The 14,848-nt window shown below is 44.5% G+C and overlaps 1 protein-coding gene across 1 annotated transcript in view; it reads left to right on the top strand.

The window, feature by feature from the left end:
- Positions 1-14,848, top strand: part of LOC148540410 (uncharacterized) — a 117,795-nt gene that overhangs the window by 74,294 nt on the left and 28,653 nt on the right. Inside the window, exons 16-20 of the mRNA XM_088443704.1 lie at positions 3,559-3,613; positions 4,536-4,667; positions 4,742-4,921; positions 5,166-5,308; positions 6,194-6,275. Coding sequence (XP_088299830.1) covers positions 3,559-3,613; positions 4,536-4,667; positions 4,742-4,921; positions 5,166-5,308; positions 6,194-6,275 — 592 coding nt within the window. The remainder of the gene's footprint in view (positions 1-3,558; positions 3,614-4,535; positions 4,668-4,741; positions 4,922-5,165; positions 5,309-6,193; positions 6,276-14,848) is intronic.

Here is a 14,848-nt window from a genome sequence, read left to right on the forward strand (position 1 = left end):
TAAGCGGCAGTTAATCTTTCCTGGGATTGCAGATATAAAGCTGAAATATCTTTCCTAAATTTGGAAACATAAGAAATAATTTCTCCACGCAAAACAGACTTTGCCGTCTGCCAAAACAATAAAGGGTCAGAAACATGTTCCCGGTTATCATGAACATATTCCTGCCACTTCGCTTCTATCATATTCCGGAATTTTATGGAGGAAGAAAGGTATGATGGGCAGCGCCACTGGCGACAAGATCCCACATCTACTGATGTTGCAATAGTGCCCCATATAAGTGCATGATCAGATAAACATATAGGTGCAATCCCTGTATCTAATACTTTAGAAAATAAAAATTTGGTCGGCAAAATATAGTCGATACGGGACAAGGTACCATGTGCTGCTGACATACACGTGAAATCCCTATCAGTAGGATGATGCATCCTCCAACTATCCACTAAATCCAATTGAGAAATAAAAAATTGTAAACCTAATTTCGGAGGAGTGGGAATCCGTGAGGGATCGAACGCCGACCAACCATTTAAATATTAGGCAACAAAAGCAAGGCATATACATTACATAAAAATATACTCAAGTATTTTGATCCATATCGGAGGATGGTGCGGCGCCATCCTCTTCCTGAAGATAAGCCTGTGCATCAGCTACATTGGTGAAGTCTCTAGGACCTTGTGAAGTAAATACTCGTAGCCGAGCCGGATATAGAAGAGCAAATCGTTTATCAGCTTGAATAAGTTGAGAACAAACCGGAGACATCTCTCTGCGAGCTCTAGAGACCTCTGCGGTGTAGTCTTGGAAAATAGAGATACGCTTGCCATGCCAGGAAAGAGGGCCCTTCTTTTTGGCTGTAGGCCAAATGAGTTCCTTATGGCGAAAATTTAGACACTTGAAGATGACTGCACGTGGCCTGGTGTTATGAGAGTCACGAAAAGGGCCTAACGATGTGCTCGTTCAATCTCCATAAACTGTAATTCTTCTGAAATGCCAAGGAGCTCAGGAAGGTCAGATAGTAGAAATTTAGCAATATCCAGGCCCCTGATAGATTCGCTCAGGCCTATCAGGCGTAGATTATTACGTCGCGACCTATTTTCAAGGTCGTCGACCTTGAAGGGCAACTGTTGCTGTGTGGTAGTAAGTGAGGACACTTGCTGTTTTAACTCCACAATGTCATGAAAATTAGCCCCGATCCGATTTTCATTTTTAGAGATTTGATGGGACATAGAGGACAATTGAGATTTTATGTCCGCCACTGCGCCCATAAATTTGTCAGCTTGTGTTTGTAATAACGGTCCAACAGTTTCTTGAATGGCTCTGAACACCTCCGCATACGATAAAGGAACGGGGGATACCAGAGAGTCCGAAGCTGAAAGGGTGGCATTAGAGTCAGGAGTCGTAGGAACGTTTTCAGTACGCTGCAAGTTGGTGTCCACACGTTTGGCTCCACTTTTACCCCACTGATTTTTAGGAGCGGGCGTTGAAGCCACGTATTTATCCATTCTTCAGAATAAAGTGTCCAAAGGCCAAAATCACAACCGAGGATCTTCAAATCACTTTGGTCTTGCAATATATACTACGACCACTAGATGGCTTGTAATTTACATTATTATTATTATTATTATTATTATTATTATTATTATTATTACCAGTTATTTATATAGCGCACACATATTCCGCAGCGCTTTACAGAGACTATTTGGCCATTCACATCAGTCCCTGCCCCAGTGGAGCTTACAATCTATATTCCCTAGCACATGCGCACACACACACTAGGGTTAATTTGTGTTGGGAGCCAATTAACCTACCAGTATATTTTTGGAGTGTGGGAGGAAACCGGAGTACCCGGAAGAAACCCACGCAAGCACAGGGAGAATATACAAACTCCGCACAGGTAGGGCCGTGGTGGGAATCGAACCCACGACCTCAGTGCTGTAAGGCAGTAATGCTAACCATTACACCGTCTGTGCTGATCAAAGAACATATTCTTTATAATATTTAACCAAGTCCAGCAAAATTAGGATTCCGCGTGGTTCAATATGAGGACTGTAATCACAAAATTAGTGACCTGACCAGCAGTGTCACCAATATAGTAAGCTGACAGGTGACAGTGATGTATACTACAGGGAGCCCAGCCTGATCCTGAACGCAGGCCTGCATCCAAGATGGCGGCTCCCGCGATTCGCGGCTCCAGCCGCGATTGTTTTTACAGGCCCTCGGGAGTATGGGGTACCCCTCCCCAGATCTTCACACCACCAGCAAGGTCCAGAGGACGGACAGGGGGGCCATGATGATGTCTGGCCGCAGACGCGGTGCCGCCGATCCGCGGGGCTCCGAAATTGAGTCCCCGGCTTCTGGAGCTGGTGTTGGCCGCGGCACCCTCAGAGCCGGGAATCGTTCCCAGAGCTCAGTGAGGCACCTAGCAAAGCAGCAGGAGGTAAGGGGAGGCCGAAGGAGCCCACTTGCACAGCAATAACAGCCCCAGTGGGGTAACTTCGAAGGGGATCCTGAGGAGCTGCAAAAAATGTGTCCGCTTCACTTAGCAGCCAAGCCACGCCCCTCAGCAATCTACATCCGTGTGGGCAGGGCCAGATTAACAATGGGGCGGACGGAGCTACAGCTCCAGGCCTCCACATAAAAATAGGCCCATCAACATGACAGCATGATTACCAGGTGCCTAACTGGCCATACATTTTAAGTATTTAAATAGTTTTTCTAGTCCCCCCACAAAAAAAAAGCAATTTTCCTATTTCTATGTAGTTAGGGAGACATTGTATCTCATAGTGTAGGGGGTGTACACACCAAGGTGACTCTGACCACTCTCACACAGCACCGATCACAGTTCCTCCCCTTCTCAGTATAGGCCCTTGAACATTTTCAGCTCCAGGCCCATGTGAGCCTTAATCCGGCCCTGCGTGTGGGAGATAGCTGGGAAATGGTTATTTAGTTACTAGTGCCGAGACTCAGAAGAGTGGTTCATTCATTCTGAGGTCTTTCATAATTGCACTGATGCTTAGGGATCTCCAAATATAGATCTGTTGATGTGGTTCAATCGCAGTTCTCTGCAGTGCCAGAACCTGGAGCAGGTGTCACTGATATGCTGACAGTTCTATAGTTGTTCTAGTTTGTATACGTCTTTGTCACGGCTACTCTGATTCCCCAAATTATTTATAAGTTCAGCTTTAAACATTGATTTTAGCTTTACTCCATCAATCAACCACTGCTTTTCTCTCTTACCTATTCTTTTATTTTTATTACAAATTATACTAATAAATCAGAAGTACAAACCAACTATTACATATACACAATTCCACATCAGTAACTTTTTTCTACATTGAAACTGTCATGATTTTCCCTTTAACCCTACATAAGTTATTGTACTGTATATACTGAGAACTGGAAGGATGTTATATTAATGGAAACCACTTTGTTCTGCTCTGTTGTTGTTCACAGGGCAGAAAATGTATTTATCCAAGCAGTACACATGATATAATTATGCTATAATGTCTTATTGATTAAACATGTGTCTAAACCTATTCTTTTCTTACACACATATAATTTCAGACCTCTGCTGTTAACACATGCAGAAAATGGAGCCCAAACTTCTGCTGATCTTCCCGTAAGTAGAATAAAAGCCTTCAGCTTGGAAAGTGCTCAGACATTGCCATTGTTATAAGTGTGCCACAGATTTTAGGGCTGATTCTCAGTCATACGGATCTCTGTGCATGGGCCCAAATGGCGAGTCTTTGCAAACAGCGTATGCGAAAATGTGAACTTACGCATGTTTGCATGTCCGTCAGATGAAACGTGAAATTAGGCATTATGGGACAGCAACCGGGCAGCAACAATACAAGTGTACAAATCCGCCCTGACTTGTTGGAGGATATCTAAAGCTCTGTGCGATTCAGAGTCGTGCATACTGGGAAGGGAAGGGAAGCCTAGCATGGGCTGGTAATGGTGACGGTTGCAGCAGCCAGCATAAAATCAATGGGCGGCACAGCTTCCTGCTTGCAGACGCAAAGATCACCTCATTAGCTCTACGGAAAAGGCATAAGGCAGTAAATCTGGCTTCCACTGCTGCCCTGAACTACAGTCACTTTGCATGTGACTCAGAATTAGCTGCTTTATGTTCACCATTGCTTGATCTCTATATACAGAGCCTTTATAATTTGGTGCAGGCAGTGTCGCTAGCCTCAGTGCTGTTATGTTGGTGACATTTTGTGAATCTTGCTTTAATTATTGATAGTTGCATTTGAAATAAGAATGAATTCGTAAATGTGCACTAATATGTCAGTGGTTCTCTTTTAGTATCCGATAAATTACTACTATAACTATAAATTACAAATAATCCTAATTGTACATTCTCACCTTAATTATACACTATTACACATTGGTTCATAAATTCACTCTGGTGTTATGATACACACATATGCCCCATATTAGTTGGAAATCACAGGTTTATCTGTTTCATCAAACAACTGCTTAATACAAAGAACTATAATTCTATTAGGAATAGAATTTAATGTATTCTGTGTGCCTAGATGGATTCTCCCCTCAGTCATGATTCTGGCAGTATTCCCTCTATGGTCTTTACCCGTCTTGATGAAGAACACAACAGACGAGTATTGCAGCGGGCAAGATACCAGGGCAGGATACCGATTCATTTATACAAGGTGAGGACTTCATGCTGGGCTTACATGCTGCAATTTTGTCAATCTGAAACGTTCTTCATCTTGTCTCCTTAAAGGACGCCAGCAGAGTGATGTCAGCGTATAGCATGATGCGCCAGGAGAGGTTACGGGCTCTAGTTTGGGGATATGTTATATATATTGCCTGGAAAAGGGCTGAGAACCTCTTACAAAAACAATGTGTCCTCAAACCACTGGTCACACCCACCCTAAGTAAACTACAAAAGATGAAAGATCAGGTAATGCCTGCCTTGCCAGAAATACAACTATACATTTTGCCATTGCATTTACAGAACTGATAATAAACAATGTTCCAGCATCAATAATGTTAGATTATTAATGCTAATATGCTGCTATCCTTAGTAAGTGTAGACCTTGGTATCTGCATAGAAGGTCCTGGCTTGCATCACACCTCCAGTAGACTGACACGCCCGTACTCTGTTGTATTATATTACTATATCTGAGAATATGTCTGTGCTGCAGGTTTTCCTTCGTTGGAGAGGAAAGATGATGCAGAGCCAGGAGGAGCGGATCAGTCTATCAGCAGCTCTACACCAGACTTTACAAGGAGTTCAAGAGGAGAGTGGCATATTTCTCATCAAACCCATTCTCTCCTGGTCCGCAAGGTAATGCCCTGAGCACGGCAACCTTCTGCCTGTCACTGTAGAGCTACAGTATATACGTCACATTATGGTGCACTGTTTCCATCTCAAGTGGCTGTAATGGAGTTTATGGAAATATAGTTCTAATGATTGTGTAGTTACTGTGGAGCACCAAAGCAATATAATTCAGTCCTTATATTGTCAGCCGTCCAAGAGGTACTTTATGGTAATCAGATTCAATATACTGTCATGATATTTCAGTTTCTACTTATTCCTCTACATAGTATACTATCATTAAAGGACCAGGTAAATATACATATATACTGTATGTGACAATCCATAATAGTTATTGGAGGTCCATATCAAGTGTTAAAAATACAAGGGCAGACACCATCCACTAGTGCAGAGAAATAAAGATATACTTGCACACTTACATGTTTTTTAAAACTGAGATACAAATATGAAGTTTACTTGGGGTATGTACCTTTGGGTGCACATTGCTATATGAATCTATACTACTTTTCTTCAAGGGCACTAACATTGGGAGCTAACATAGAGCCCATTAATCAGTCTCAGGTCCATCTAACATTAATTCACTATCCAGTGTTGTTCTTAGCTCCAAATCACTATGAAATCAGTACATGAATGACAGTCCACAGGCAGCTGAATCCGTTACTGAACCAACACTAAAAGGGGGCACAAATGTGGCACGACTCATGGATTACCCTTAGTAGATGTCCAATGACACTTTTCAAGACCTGTTTCATTTTAAAAGTTTATCAATCTTTTTATTTTTAAATCCAAAGCATTAGATTTTCTCAGTATATTATCAATATATTAACCCACAAACTGATTTATAGAGCTCAGATTTGTCATATGTTTAATGCTTAATATTCTCCTGTCACTTAGCTCATCAGTGATGGAAACTCGCAAACAAAGCCGCCTTCGCTGTAAAGCACTTCTTCAGCCTGCTCTCCCCTCACTGAACCAGGTAACATTGGTGGGTGAAAAGGAAGTGTATTACTGCGATCACGGTACAAATAGAAGGAAATCCTAGTATGTCATTGTTTAACTATTCCTAACTTAGTTGACATTCTACAAAATCATATTAATTGTTATTATTTGAGCACTATGTATGTATTTTGGAAGTTAATGTGATGATGGAGAGTACTTGATAGTTTAAGAGCATGTTAACAATTGTATTTACATGAAAGCAATAGCACATACATACAGGTGGGAATAAAAAAGCATATCCATGAATATGAAATGGCTGTCACTAACCTGTTCACTCTTTAACTTACCAGAACCGATCCTTGATGAGAACTTCACCTATAATAGCCCCTGTTCTTATACGGTAGAACTCAATATGAGCCTTGGCACTTGTTTGTCCATAGGACATAATCTTGGCTAATGATGACATGACAAGTGGTGGTTGGCAGGACTGACTACTAGTTAAATAACTGACTGACCTGAAGGTAACAATTTAAGGTATCATAATAGCAGAGCCAAGCGATGCATCAGTAGGACAGAGATTAACTGTATGCAGCAAGACCACAACACAGCAAGAAATGTTCTGCACTCCTGAAAATCAACTTCCTTTATTGCTGCATCTCAATATTCTTCATAAAAAATCCATAGTAAAAGACCATTATTTATATTATGGAAATTTAAAATCAGCTTCCACAAAATCCCCCCAACAATCAAACGGGTACAAATGTATTTAAAGTATGATTAAAATAGGTAGAAATACGTTTAAAGTATAGATCCTTTAGGGCTCCCATCTACGTAGGAGGCTAGTATTTTTCTTCTGTTAAATGCAGATATCTCATCATTAAAATGTTTATATAAAGCTAGTGTTGTGGGTGCTCTTAAATGCGTCCTTTAAGGGGCCTAATGGTGAAGACGACATGTGCTAAATGTGAAATATTCTTCTAGAAAAGGGGGGTGGGGGTGATTTGTATTTGAATTTCGGCATGTCTGGAAAACAGTGTATGTAATGCTGGAACCATGTGTAGGATCTACCAGTTATTACTAATCAAGGATTCTGATTTTTTATAATCCTTTTGTAATTGGATATAAAGGGCTAGAATCAATTTATACGCATCTCAGCTGTTTCTTCCTGATGGTGGGAGAACGAGCGTGCTTTCACACGTGAGAAGCACCATTTGGCCATTTCGTAAGCGTGTAATCGGAGTTGTGACTTAATTGCCATGTTCAGTTGCATATTCCTCAAGCGTGGGGTAGTTGTAAGTGCCGTTACTATTGATCATGCCTACTCTCATGGCCGAAAGGCTCGGGGTGGTACAGTTGCATCTGAATCAGAATACTGGCGGATATTTGCATAGGACTTTTTAGCGCTGGAGGTGTCTGAAACTGGGACACGAGACTAAGAATTAGGCCCAAAGATCAGTTTGTAGTTGGCAGGCAGAATTTCTAGGTACAGTATAATTCTCAGTAATGAATTTCTGTCAACATTTTCACTCTTCATTTTAATCTATACTAATATAATAAGAACGTTGTGTCTGTCTGTTCCAAGTTGGCGCAAAAACTACAAAACCGGTTTTCATGAAAACTGCAGCATTTTGTAGTGGAATCTCCTAGAAATAACCTGCACATTGTATCATGTCAATCCATCAAGTTAAAGCTGAGCAATAACAAAAACAAAATGTATTGCCATCATGAATGCAAGAGATAGGTTTGGCACCATCCTACTCTCCAACATGACCCGTTCCTTTAGGAACAAAACACTCTGCTCCTGGACTTCCCACCTAATGTGTGATTGCAGCCACCTGTGTTGAACTAGGTAATTGATGAGAAGGGTGTTTCACCACAGGTGGCTGAAATCATAAATTAAGAGGGAAGTCCAGGAGCAGAGCATTTTGTACCTAATGGAACGGGTCATGTTGGAGGGTCTGCACCATGCGTGCGGCCAGTAAAGGGTGGGGGGGAGGTGCTTTGGGCCCACATTCAGGACAGGATTAACAATGGGGCGGGTGGAGCTGCAGCTCCAAGCCCCCATTGAAAATAGGCCCACACAAACCACTGTAGTTGACACAGTGCTGTCCCCCTGGCTAGCCTAGCAGCATTGCAAAGTCTCATCCACTCTCCTCCGATAGTCCTAAGCCACGCCCATTCAAACCCACCAACCCAGGCTGTCCTTAGCCATGCCCATTCAGCTACAGAAAGTCCCAAGTCCTATCTATTTTACTTGGCTGACCGAAGCCCAGCCCCTTTGCTTATGGTCTTCGAAGTCCCGCCCACCAGTGTCAACAGAATAGTGATGGGAAATGTAGTTCATTTTGGTGACCAGTTCATTATGATCTAGTTCACTGAAAAGAATAGTTCAAATTATCAGTTCATGTAGTTCATTTACATCACTGGTTCTGATACACTGCTGAGAGAAGTGATTGGAAACCTAGAACTAGTCTATTACACAAACAGTAGGGATTTCAACTACTAGCTCATTAGGTGAGTTATAGTCTTGTTCAAATGGTCAACTATGTTTAATATGTCTGATCTTTTAATATTTTAAAAAAGCAATATATAACAAACTACAAGTGACATGTTTAGCTCTGCAATGTTAATTTAATTGTTAGAATTTTTATTTCCATAATATACAAGTGAGAGAGACCCAAATTCAGAGTATTGTACTGTGTCAATTTTTTTTTTCTCTTAAAATACAGTAATTACAAGGAAAAAAAACTTTGCCTCATTTTTTAATTGCACCTATTAATGTCACTTAATGCACACCAGAGCTACTGTAGATTAGCAATAGGGCAGGTGGGATTACAGCCTCCACATAAAAATAGGGGGATGGTCTCAATATGGGCAAGTTCTCTACTTGTCCTCTTTAGAATGTTTTATACATCACACCTTTAAAATTGAGATCAGTACAATAAAGATAGGAGGACGATGTATGAAACCTTAGAGAGAGAGAGATAAAGTAAAGAAGTTATGCAAAGCATAGTCTATAAAATGACAGAAGCTGATAGGTTCCATTTTATCTCTCTTGAAGGTTTGCTACATCTCCCCCTATGTCTTGTAGAGTAAAGAGAAGTACAGTATATAGCATGCAGCACTCCACACTGTGTCTTAAGATGATTAGAAGTGTATCTTGTGAATTAATATACTAGGAGAATGAATCCTGACAATATACATCAGATCCATACAATTCATATGTCTGATCACAGCAGTATTGACTCATAACTGTGAGAGAGCTAAGGGGGAATGTATCATGTGACTTTTGAACTACTCAATGAGTCATCATGACAATCTATTTTAATCAGCTCCACATGAGTCACTGAATCACTGACCTATTCGAGCTAGTGAACTAGAATGCCTGACTCTAGTTCAATGAGCTGCACAGTCACACACACAGTCTGAGCATAGCAGTGCCACCTGTGGTCGTTTAGCAGTAAGTCACCCATAGTTTTATTATTCTACCATACTTAACTTAAACTTATTCAACTAAAATAACGACACTGACAACGATATAGATTTGCAAAAAAGAGGTCGCAGCCAAATTTATTAAAATCGGATCAGAAATTGAATTGTATAATCGAGCATGGTGGCGAAAAAGCAGTGCTAACTCGGCTACAGCCCATATGAGAGTATATTGCTAAGAAGGAGGTGGAGAATCCACCACCAAATGTGAGCTGTCTTGAGTAGTACCATCCCCCCTTAATCTAGCACAGTGCTGATCCCTCCATAAGATGGAGACCTGGTCCTCCCCTAAGGCAGTGACCGACTTGCCTCTCTCAAAGGGGGGATGCTAGCCAAGTTCAGCTGCACTAAATTGAGCCGCCGAGGAGCACTGCTTTCCGCCAAAAACGGGGTCCACTGACAACGTACCACCACCAGCTAATAGGACCACTAACTGCCACGAATGCCAGACAAAAGAGCTGAGAGAAACAAAGCCAAACCTTCTCCTGCCAAATGCACTCCATCCGGTCTATAGAAGTCAACCTCTTCAAAACGGATATGGGGGTGTTTGATGACACGCCCTCCCAGACCTGCTACATGACGAGACACTGCGGCATTCAGTTTTCTCCTCACCCTATCTAAAGCCGCGCCACCTTGCTCCCCTCTCCAGAACCTACGAGGAATAACTTCCGACCACACTAACTGCACCTGCGGCCAACGCTCAGCTATTGTTTGAAAATCCCTTTTCATGGCGATGATGATCTCAACACCTTTACACGTGCCCAAATCATTGCCGCCTAGATGGATGATCAAGCAATCCGGGGCACCCCATTTCTTCTCTGAATCCCAAAGAAGAGACCACAGGCCACTCCATCTAAAACCTCGCACCCCAATCCATCACACCTTACCGGGGCTATCGCGAGCAAGGGGGTGTCTGCATGCCCAATACACATACGAATGCCCCACAATCCACACCCTATCGAATACCCTACCACAACCTGTAAGGGGAAAATTATTAAAGGAGCATTAGTGTATAAATCCAATATAAAGTAACCAACAACGAGAGCGGGGAAAAAACTGAGTTGTTTGAGTGACCCAGATGGAGGTGAACAACACTAAAACCTCAATTGAGGGCAAAAGGTGAAAAGAACTCCAACCCCCCCCCCCCTAGCGGCGGGTAGCTTAAGGCACTGGGTTTCCCAAAAAACAAACTCGCCAGAAGCGCTGTCTAATTAGGCAGCATGTCGCCTCTAATGTAACCTTTATGAGCGGAAGACCTCCAACGACCCAACCGTTTGATTGCGTCGCTGGAAGAACCCGCTGCTGCCGCACAAGTAGCCGCGCCAATCCTAAACGAGTGTGTGCCATAATGCTCTACTGGCAAATCAAGTGCTATCAAACACCGTTTAAAAATTGCAGAGAATTGAAAACGCGTCAGCGGTGAAAGGTCCTTGTGAATTAGCCATTGCAAACTGCCCTGCGGACGCTGGAGATTGTAACGCTTAGCTACGCTTACGGGGCATATGCTCGGGTCCGGAAGCGCAGGGATAGACAACCAATGCCCCCTACCTAATTGGTCGGTTTTTGATCTCTGAATTTTGAGCAAGATCAAATCTGATTTAACCATCACATTATCCAAAAGAATCCCCGTGCTCGTTGACTTCTTGCTAGCAGCCGCCAGCTCGCCTACCCACATTGCCCCGAAAAATGACAAAACAAAAGCTAAACTAAACAAACCCGCTTCATACTGGCCTAGGGCTACTCCCGCCACCGCCACCAGGAGATTCTTCAATAAACCGGTGTCGACCGGCCTCCGAGAGTCACCTGGGCCCGCCTGCTCTCTAGCCCAACGTTTCAATGCTTTGGCAAGAATAAACGACTTGGTTGGGTCTACCAAGCCGCGCAAGCGCGAAAAATAGGAAATGCCAGCGAAGGCACCGGACATTGCGGCCTTAGACCGACCCCGCTCATGCCACAACCAAACGAACTGTAAAATGTTGTCCTCAATGGTCTTACCCCGCTAAGAAAGCCAGCCACGAATCCCACGCAGCCGTATAGGACCTTAAAGTGCTCGGTGCCAAAGCTCTCAACGCGAGTCCATCGATGCCGGCCCGATGGTCTGCCAGACATGAGCGGGACAAGGTGAGCCATGAACGCTGGCTGTGGGCGCCAATGACCTAAACCTAGACCATTGAAAACGAGATAAAGCATCCGCTATCTCGTTTTCAACACCCGGGACGTGCCAGGCCCTGAAATCAATGTTCCCCTTTAGACATAAGAGTATCAAATGCCTAAGTAAACTGAGAGCCTGAGGACAGACGGCCCTCTGGTTGTTTATGGCCTGAACTACTCCCAAGTTGTCGCACCAGAAACTTATGCTACGATTACTAAGCTGCGCAGCCCAAATCTCTACTGCCACCACAATTGGGAAAAGCTCCAAAAGGAGCATATTGGTTGTAAAACCGGCGTCATGCCAGCTTTTCGGCCATGCTTCCGCGCACCATTGCCCCTCGAAAAAGGCCCCAAAACCACAAGCACCAGACGCATCCGTATAAAGCTGGAGTTCAGAGTTTGCCACTGATTCGGGTAACCAAATCCTCACCCCGTTGAAATCCCGCAAAAAGGCGCACCACAAACGCACGTCCTCCTTAAGCTCCCTAGTCAAACGGATTAAATGGTGCGCCTTTTTAACACCCGCCGTGGCCCTCTCCAACCTACGGCAGAAGATCCTACCCATAGGGATCACCCGGCAAGAGAAATTAAGTAGGCCGAGTAATGACTGCAACTGCTTCAATGAAATCTTCTTTGCAGAGTGGCAGAGCCCGATATACTCCCGCATCTTAGCGACTTTATCTTGGGGCAATCGACATAAACCCATCACGGTATCAATCTCGATACCTAAATAGGACAAAACTGTGGTAGGCCCTTCTGTCTTCTTCACCGCAATGGGCACGCCCATATCTCGAAAAACAGCCTGCACTGATAAAAGCAGCTCGCTGCAGACGTCGCTTTCAGCTGGACCAATTAATAAAAAATTATCTAAATAATGGGCAATCCCAGTTTTTCCCGAACCCCCTCAAATGCACCATTGCAAGAATGAGCTAAAACACTCGAAAAAGGAACATGAAATGGAGCAACCCATTGGCAAACATTTATCAACGAAATATGAACCGTCAAACTTAAAACCCATGAACTTAAAAGACTCGGGGTGCAATGGAAGTAACCTGAAAGCAGACTCTATGTCTATTTTCCCCTACCAAACTCCTGCACTGTCCGGAGGGCGTCCTCAAAAGATTGGTAAGCGACGCTGCAATCATTTGGATCCAGCGCATCGTTAACTGACCCCCCATCCGGATAGGACAGGTGCTGGATCAACCGAAATTTACCTACCTCCTTCTTGGGAACAACTCCAAAAGGAGATATGCACAAATCCGCTAAGGGAGGAGACGGGAAAGGGACGGCCATGGGGCCCAAATCCACCTCCGCCATCACTTTGTCTCTCACAATATCAGGGTAATCCCTGGCCGATTTAAGGTTCCTTTTTGCTAACACAAAAACTGGCCTAACTATTGGCAAACGAAAACCCTTCCAAAAACCCTGCAACAAAAAGGCCGCTTCCGCCCTAAGCGGATAGCGGCCCAACCACCGTTCAAGGACATCTATTTGCACTGGTGAAAAGGCTCTATTTAGCACTACGCTGCTCGCCTTGCCCAGCTGCTTGCCCACCTGTACGCTTGCACTCCTTAACTGTGTGACTACCTCCACACGACAGACAGGCATGCTTAAAACGACAGCTGGCTCCTGTGCTACACTGTCCGTTATTAAATGCGAAGCATTTTCCCTTTCCTACCGTGTTGAAACCCGGACGGGGAACAAAGGGCTGTTCACGGCCAACTGGTGTCTCAGTGGTGGGTTTGTTTTGCTGGGTGACCTCAAGCCAAACCTCCACGTCCTTATAACCGAGGCTAAGAATTTTTTGGCCATCCTGCTTCTTACGGAAAGCCTCGTCATATTGCCGCCAAACGTTATGCCTAGCGGACAACTGCATGCTATGAACCAGGTGTAAATACTTAAGGATGTTCAAAAACTCGGCAGGCCTACTTTCAGTGTAACAAGCCGCAAAAATGTACATCCCACAAAGCCAATTTGCGTAGCTGCGGCGAGTTTCCTCAGCTGCTGCCCCCCCAGCTTTAGCTATATCCAAAGCTTTTTTGGCGTCATGCGTAATAGAAAACATGTTGACGTACTTGCCTTTCCTAATGCGCTCCCTAACTCTCGATCTAACGCCTCTTAAAATGGCAGTGTTAGAGCAGTGCACTGCATCGCCCGTCGCATCCGGAACCGAGCTTCCAGCTGAACTACGGGCTCTACTTGGGCTTTTACGCTCCCTTTCAATTGTTGAACAAAATAGCGAATTAGCTTACGCGGTTTCTCAACTGAACTGGATGAGTCGGACGAATCCTTCGAGTGTGACAAATCAACGGTGCTTTGATGCAATGTTGTCTCACCTGCTCCAGAAGTCGACGGGGTAGCGGGCCTCACGGCAGAAGCTGCATCTTGACTCGCGTTGCGCGGTGCGCCTACCAGGTTTGGAGTTGACGACGCCTGGACATCCACTGTAGTCGCAGCATCTTGAGCGAGAACGGCCGGAGTCGATGGACCCTGTGAACTGGGAAAAACACAGTTAGAACCGTTCACATCAGAAACAGAAGCCGCTGCGGGGGCTTGAGGTGTGTCCACTGCGGACGGGGAAGCCATTGCTTGCACGTGGCTCAAGCTGGGCGGGGTGGGTGGCCTAATCGGAGGAGGGGCCGCTGGCAGAGGGGGCTGTGGGATGGGATCCTGTCGCAAAAAATAGCCCGACGCTTGGTGGGAAACTGGATGCTGAAGGCGGAACCACGTAGTAGCGGTATAAAATTGTTGGCCCGCATAGGGCGGCACCGCCTGCTGCACGAAATGACCCGACGCCTGAGACAACTGCGGGTCAAAGTACTGCTGCATGAACGCTGTAGGGGCGGTTGGGAGCGCCTGCTGCCCGAAGCCATGGCCAAAATAAGGGGACCATTGCGTTCCTAATGCAGGGCTGTACACAGGCAGGTTATGCTGCGCGGGACCACAAACAGTAACACTGGGCACCTGCGG

This window comes from Taudactylus pleione, unplaced genomic scaffold (assembly GCF_031769625.1).
Source record: "Taudactylus pleione unplaced genomic scaffold, aTauple2 ptg000019l, whole genome shotgun sequence".
Taxonomy (NCBI): Eukaryota; Metazoa; Chordata; class Amphibia; order Anura; family Myobatrachidae; genus Taudactylus; species Taudactylus pleione.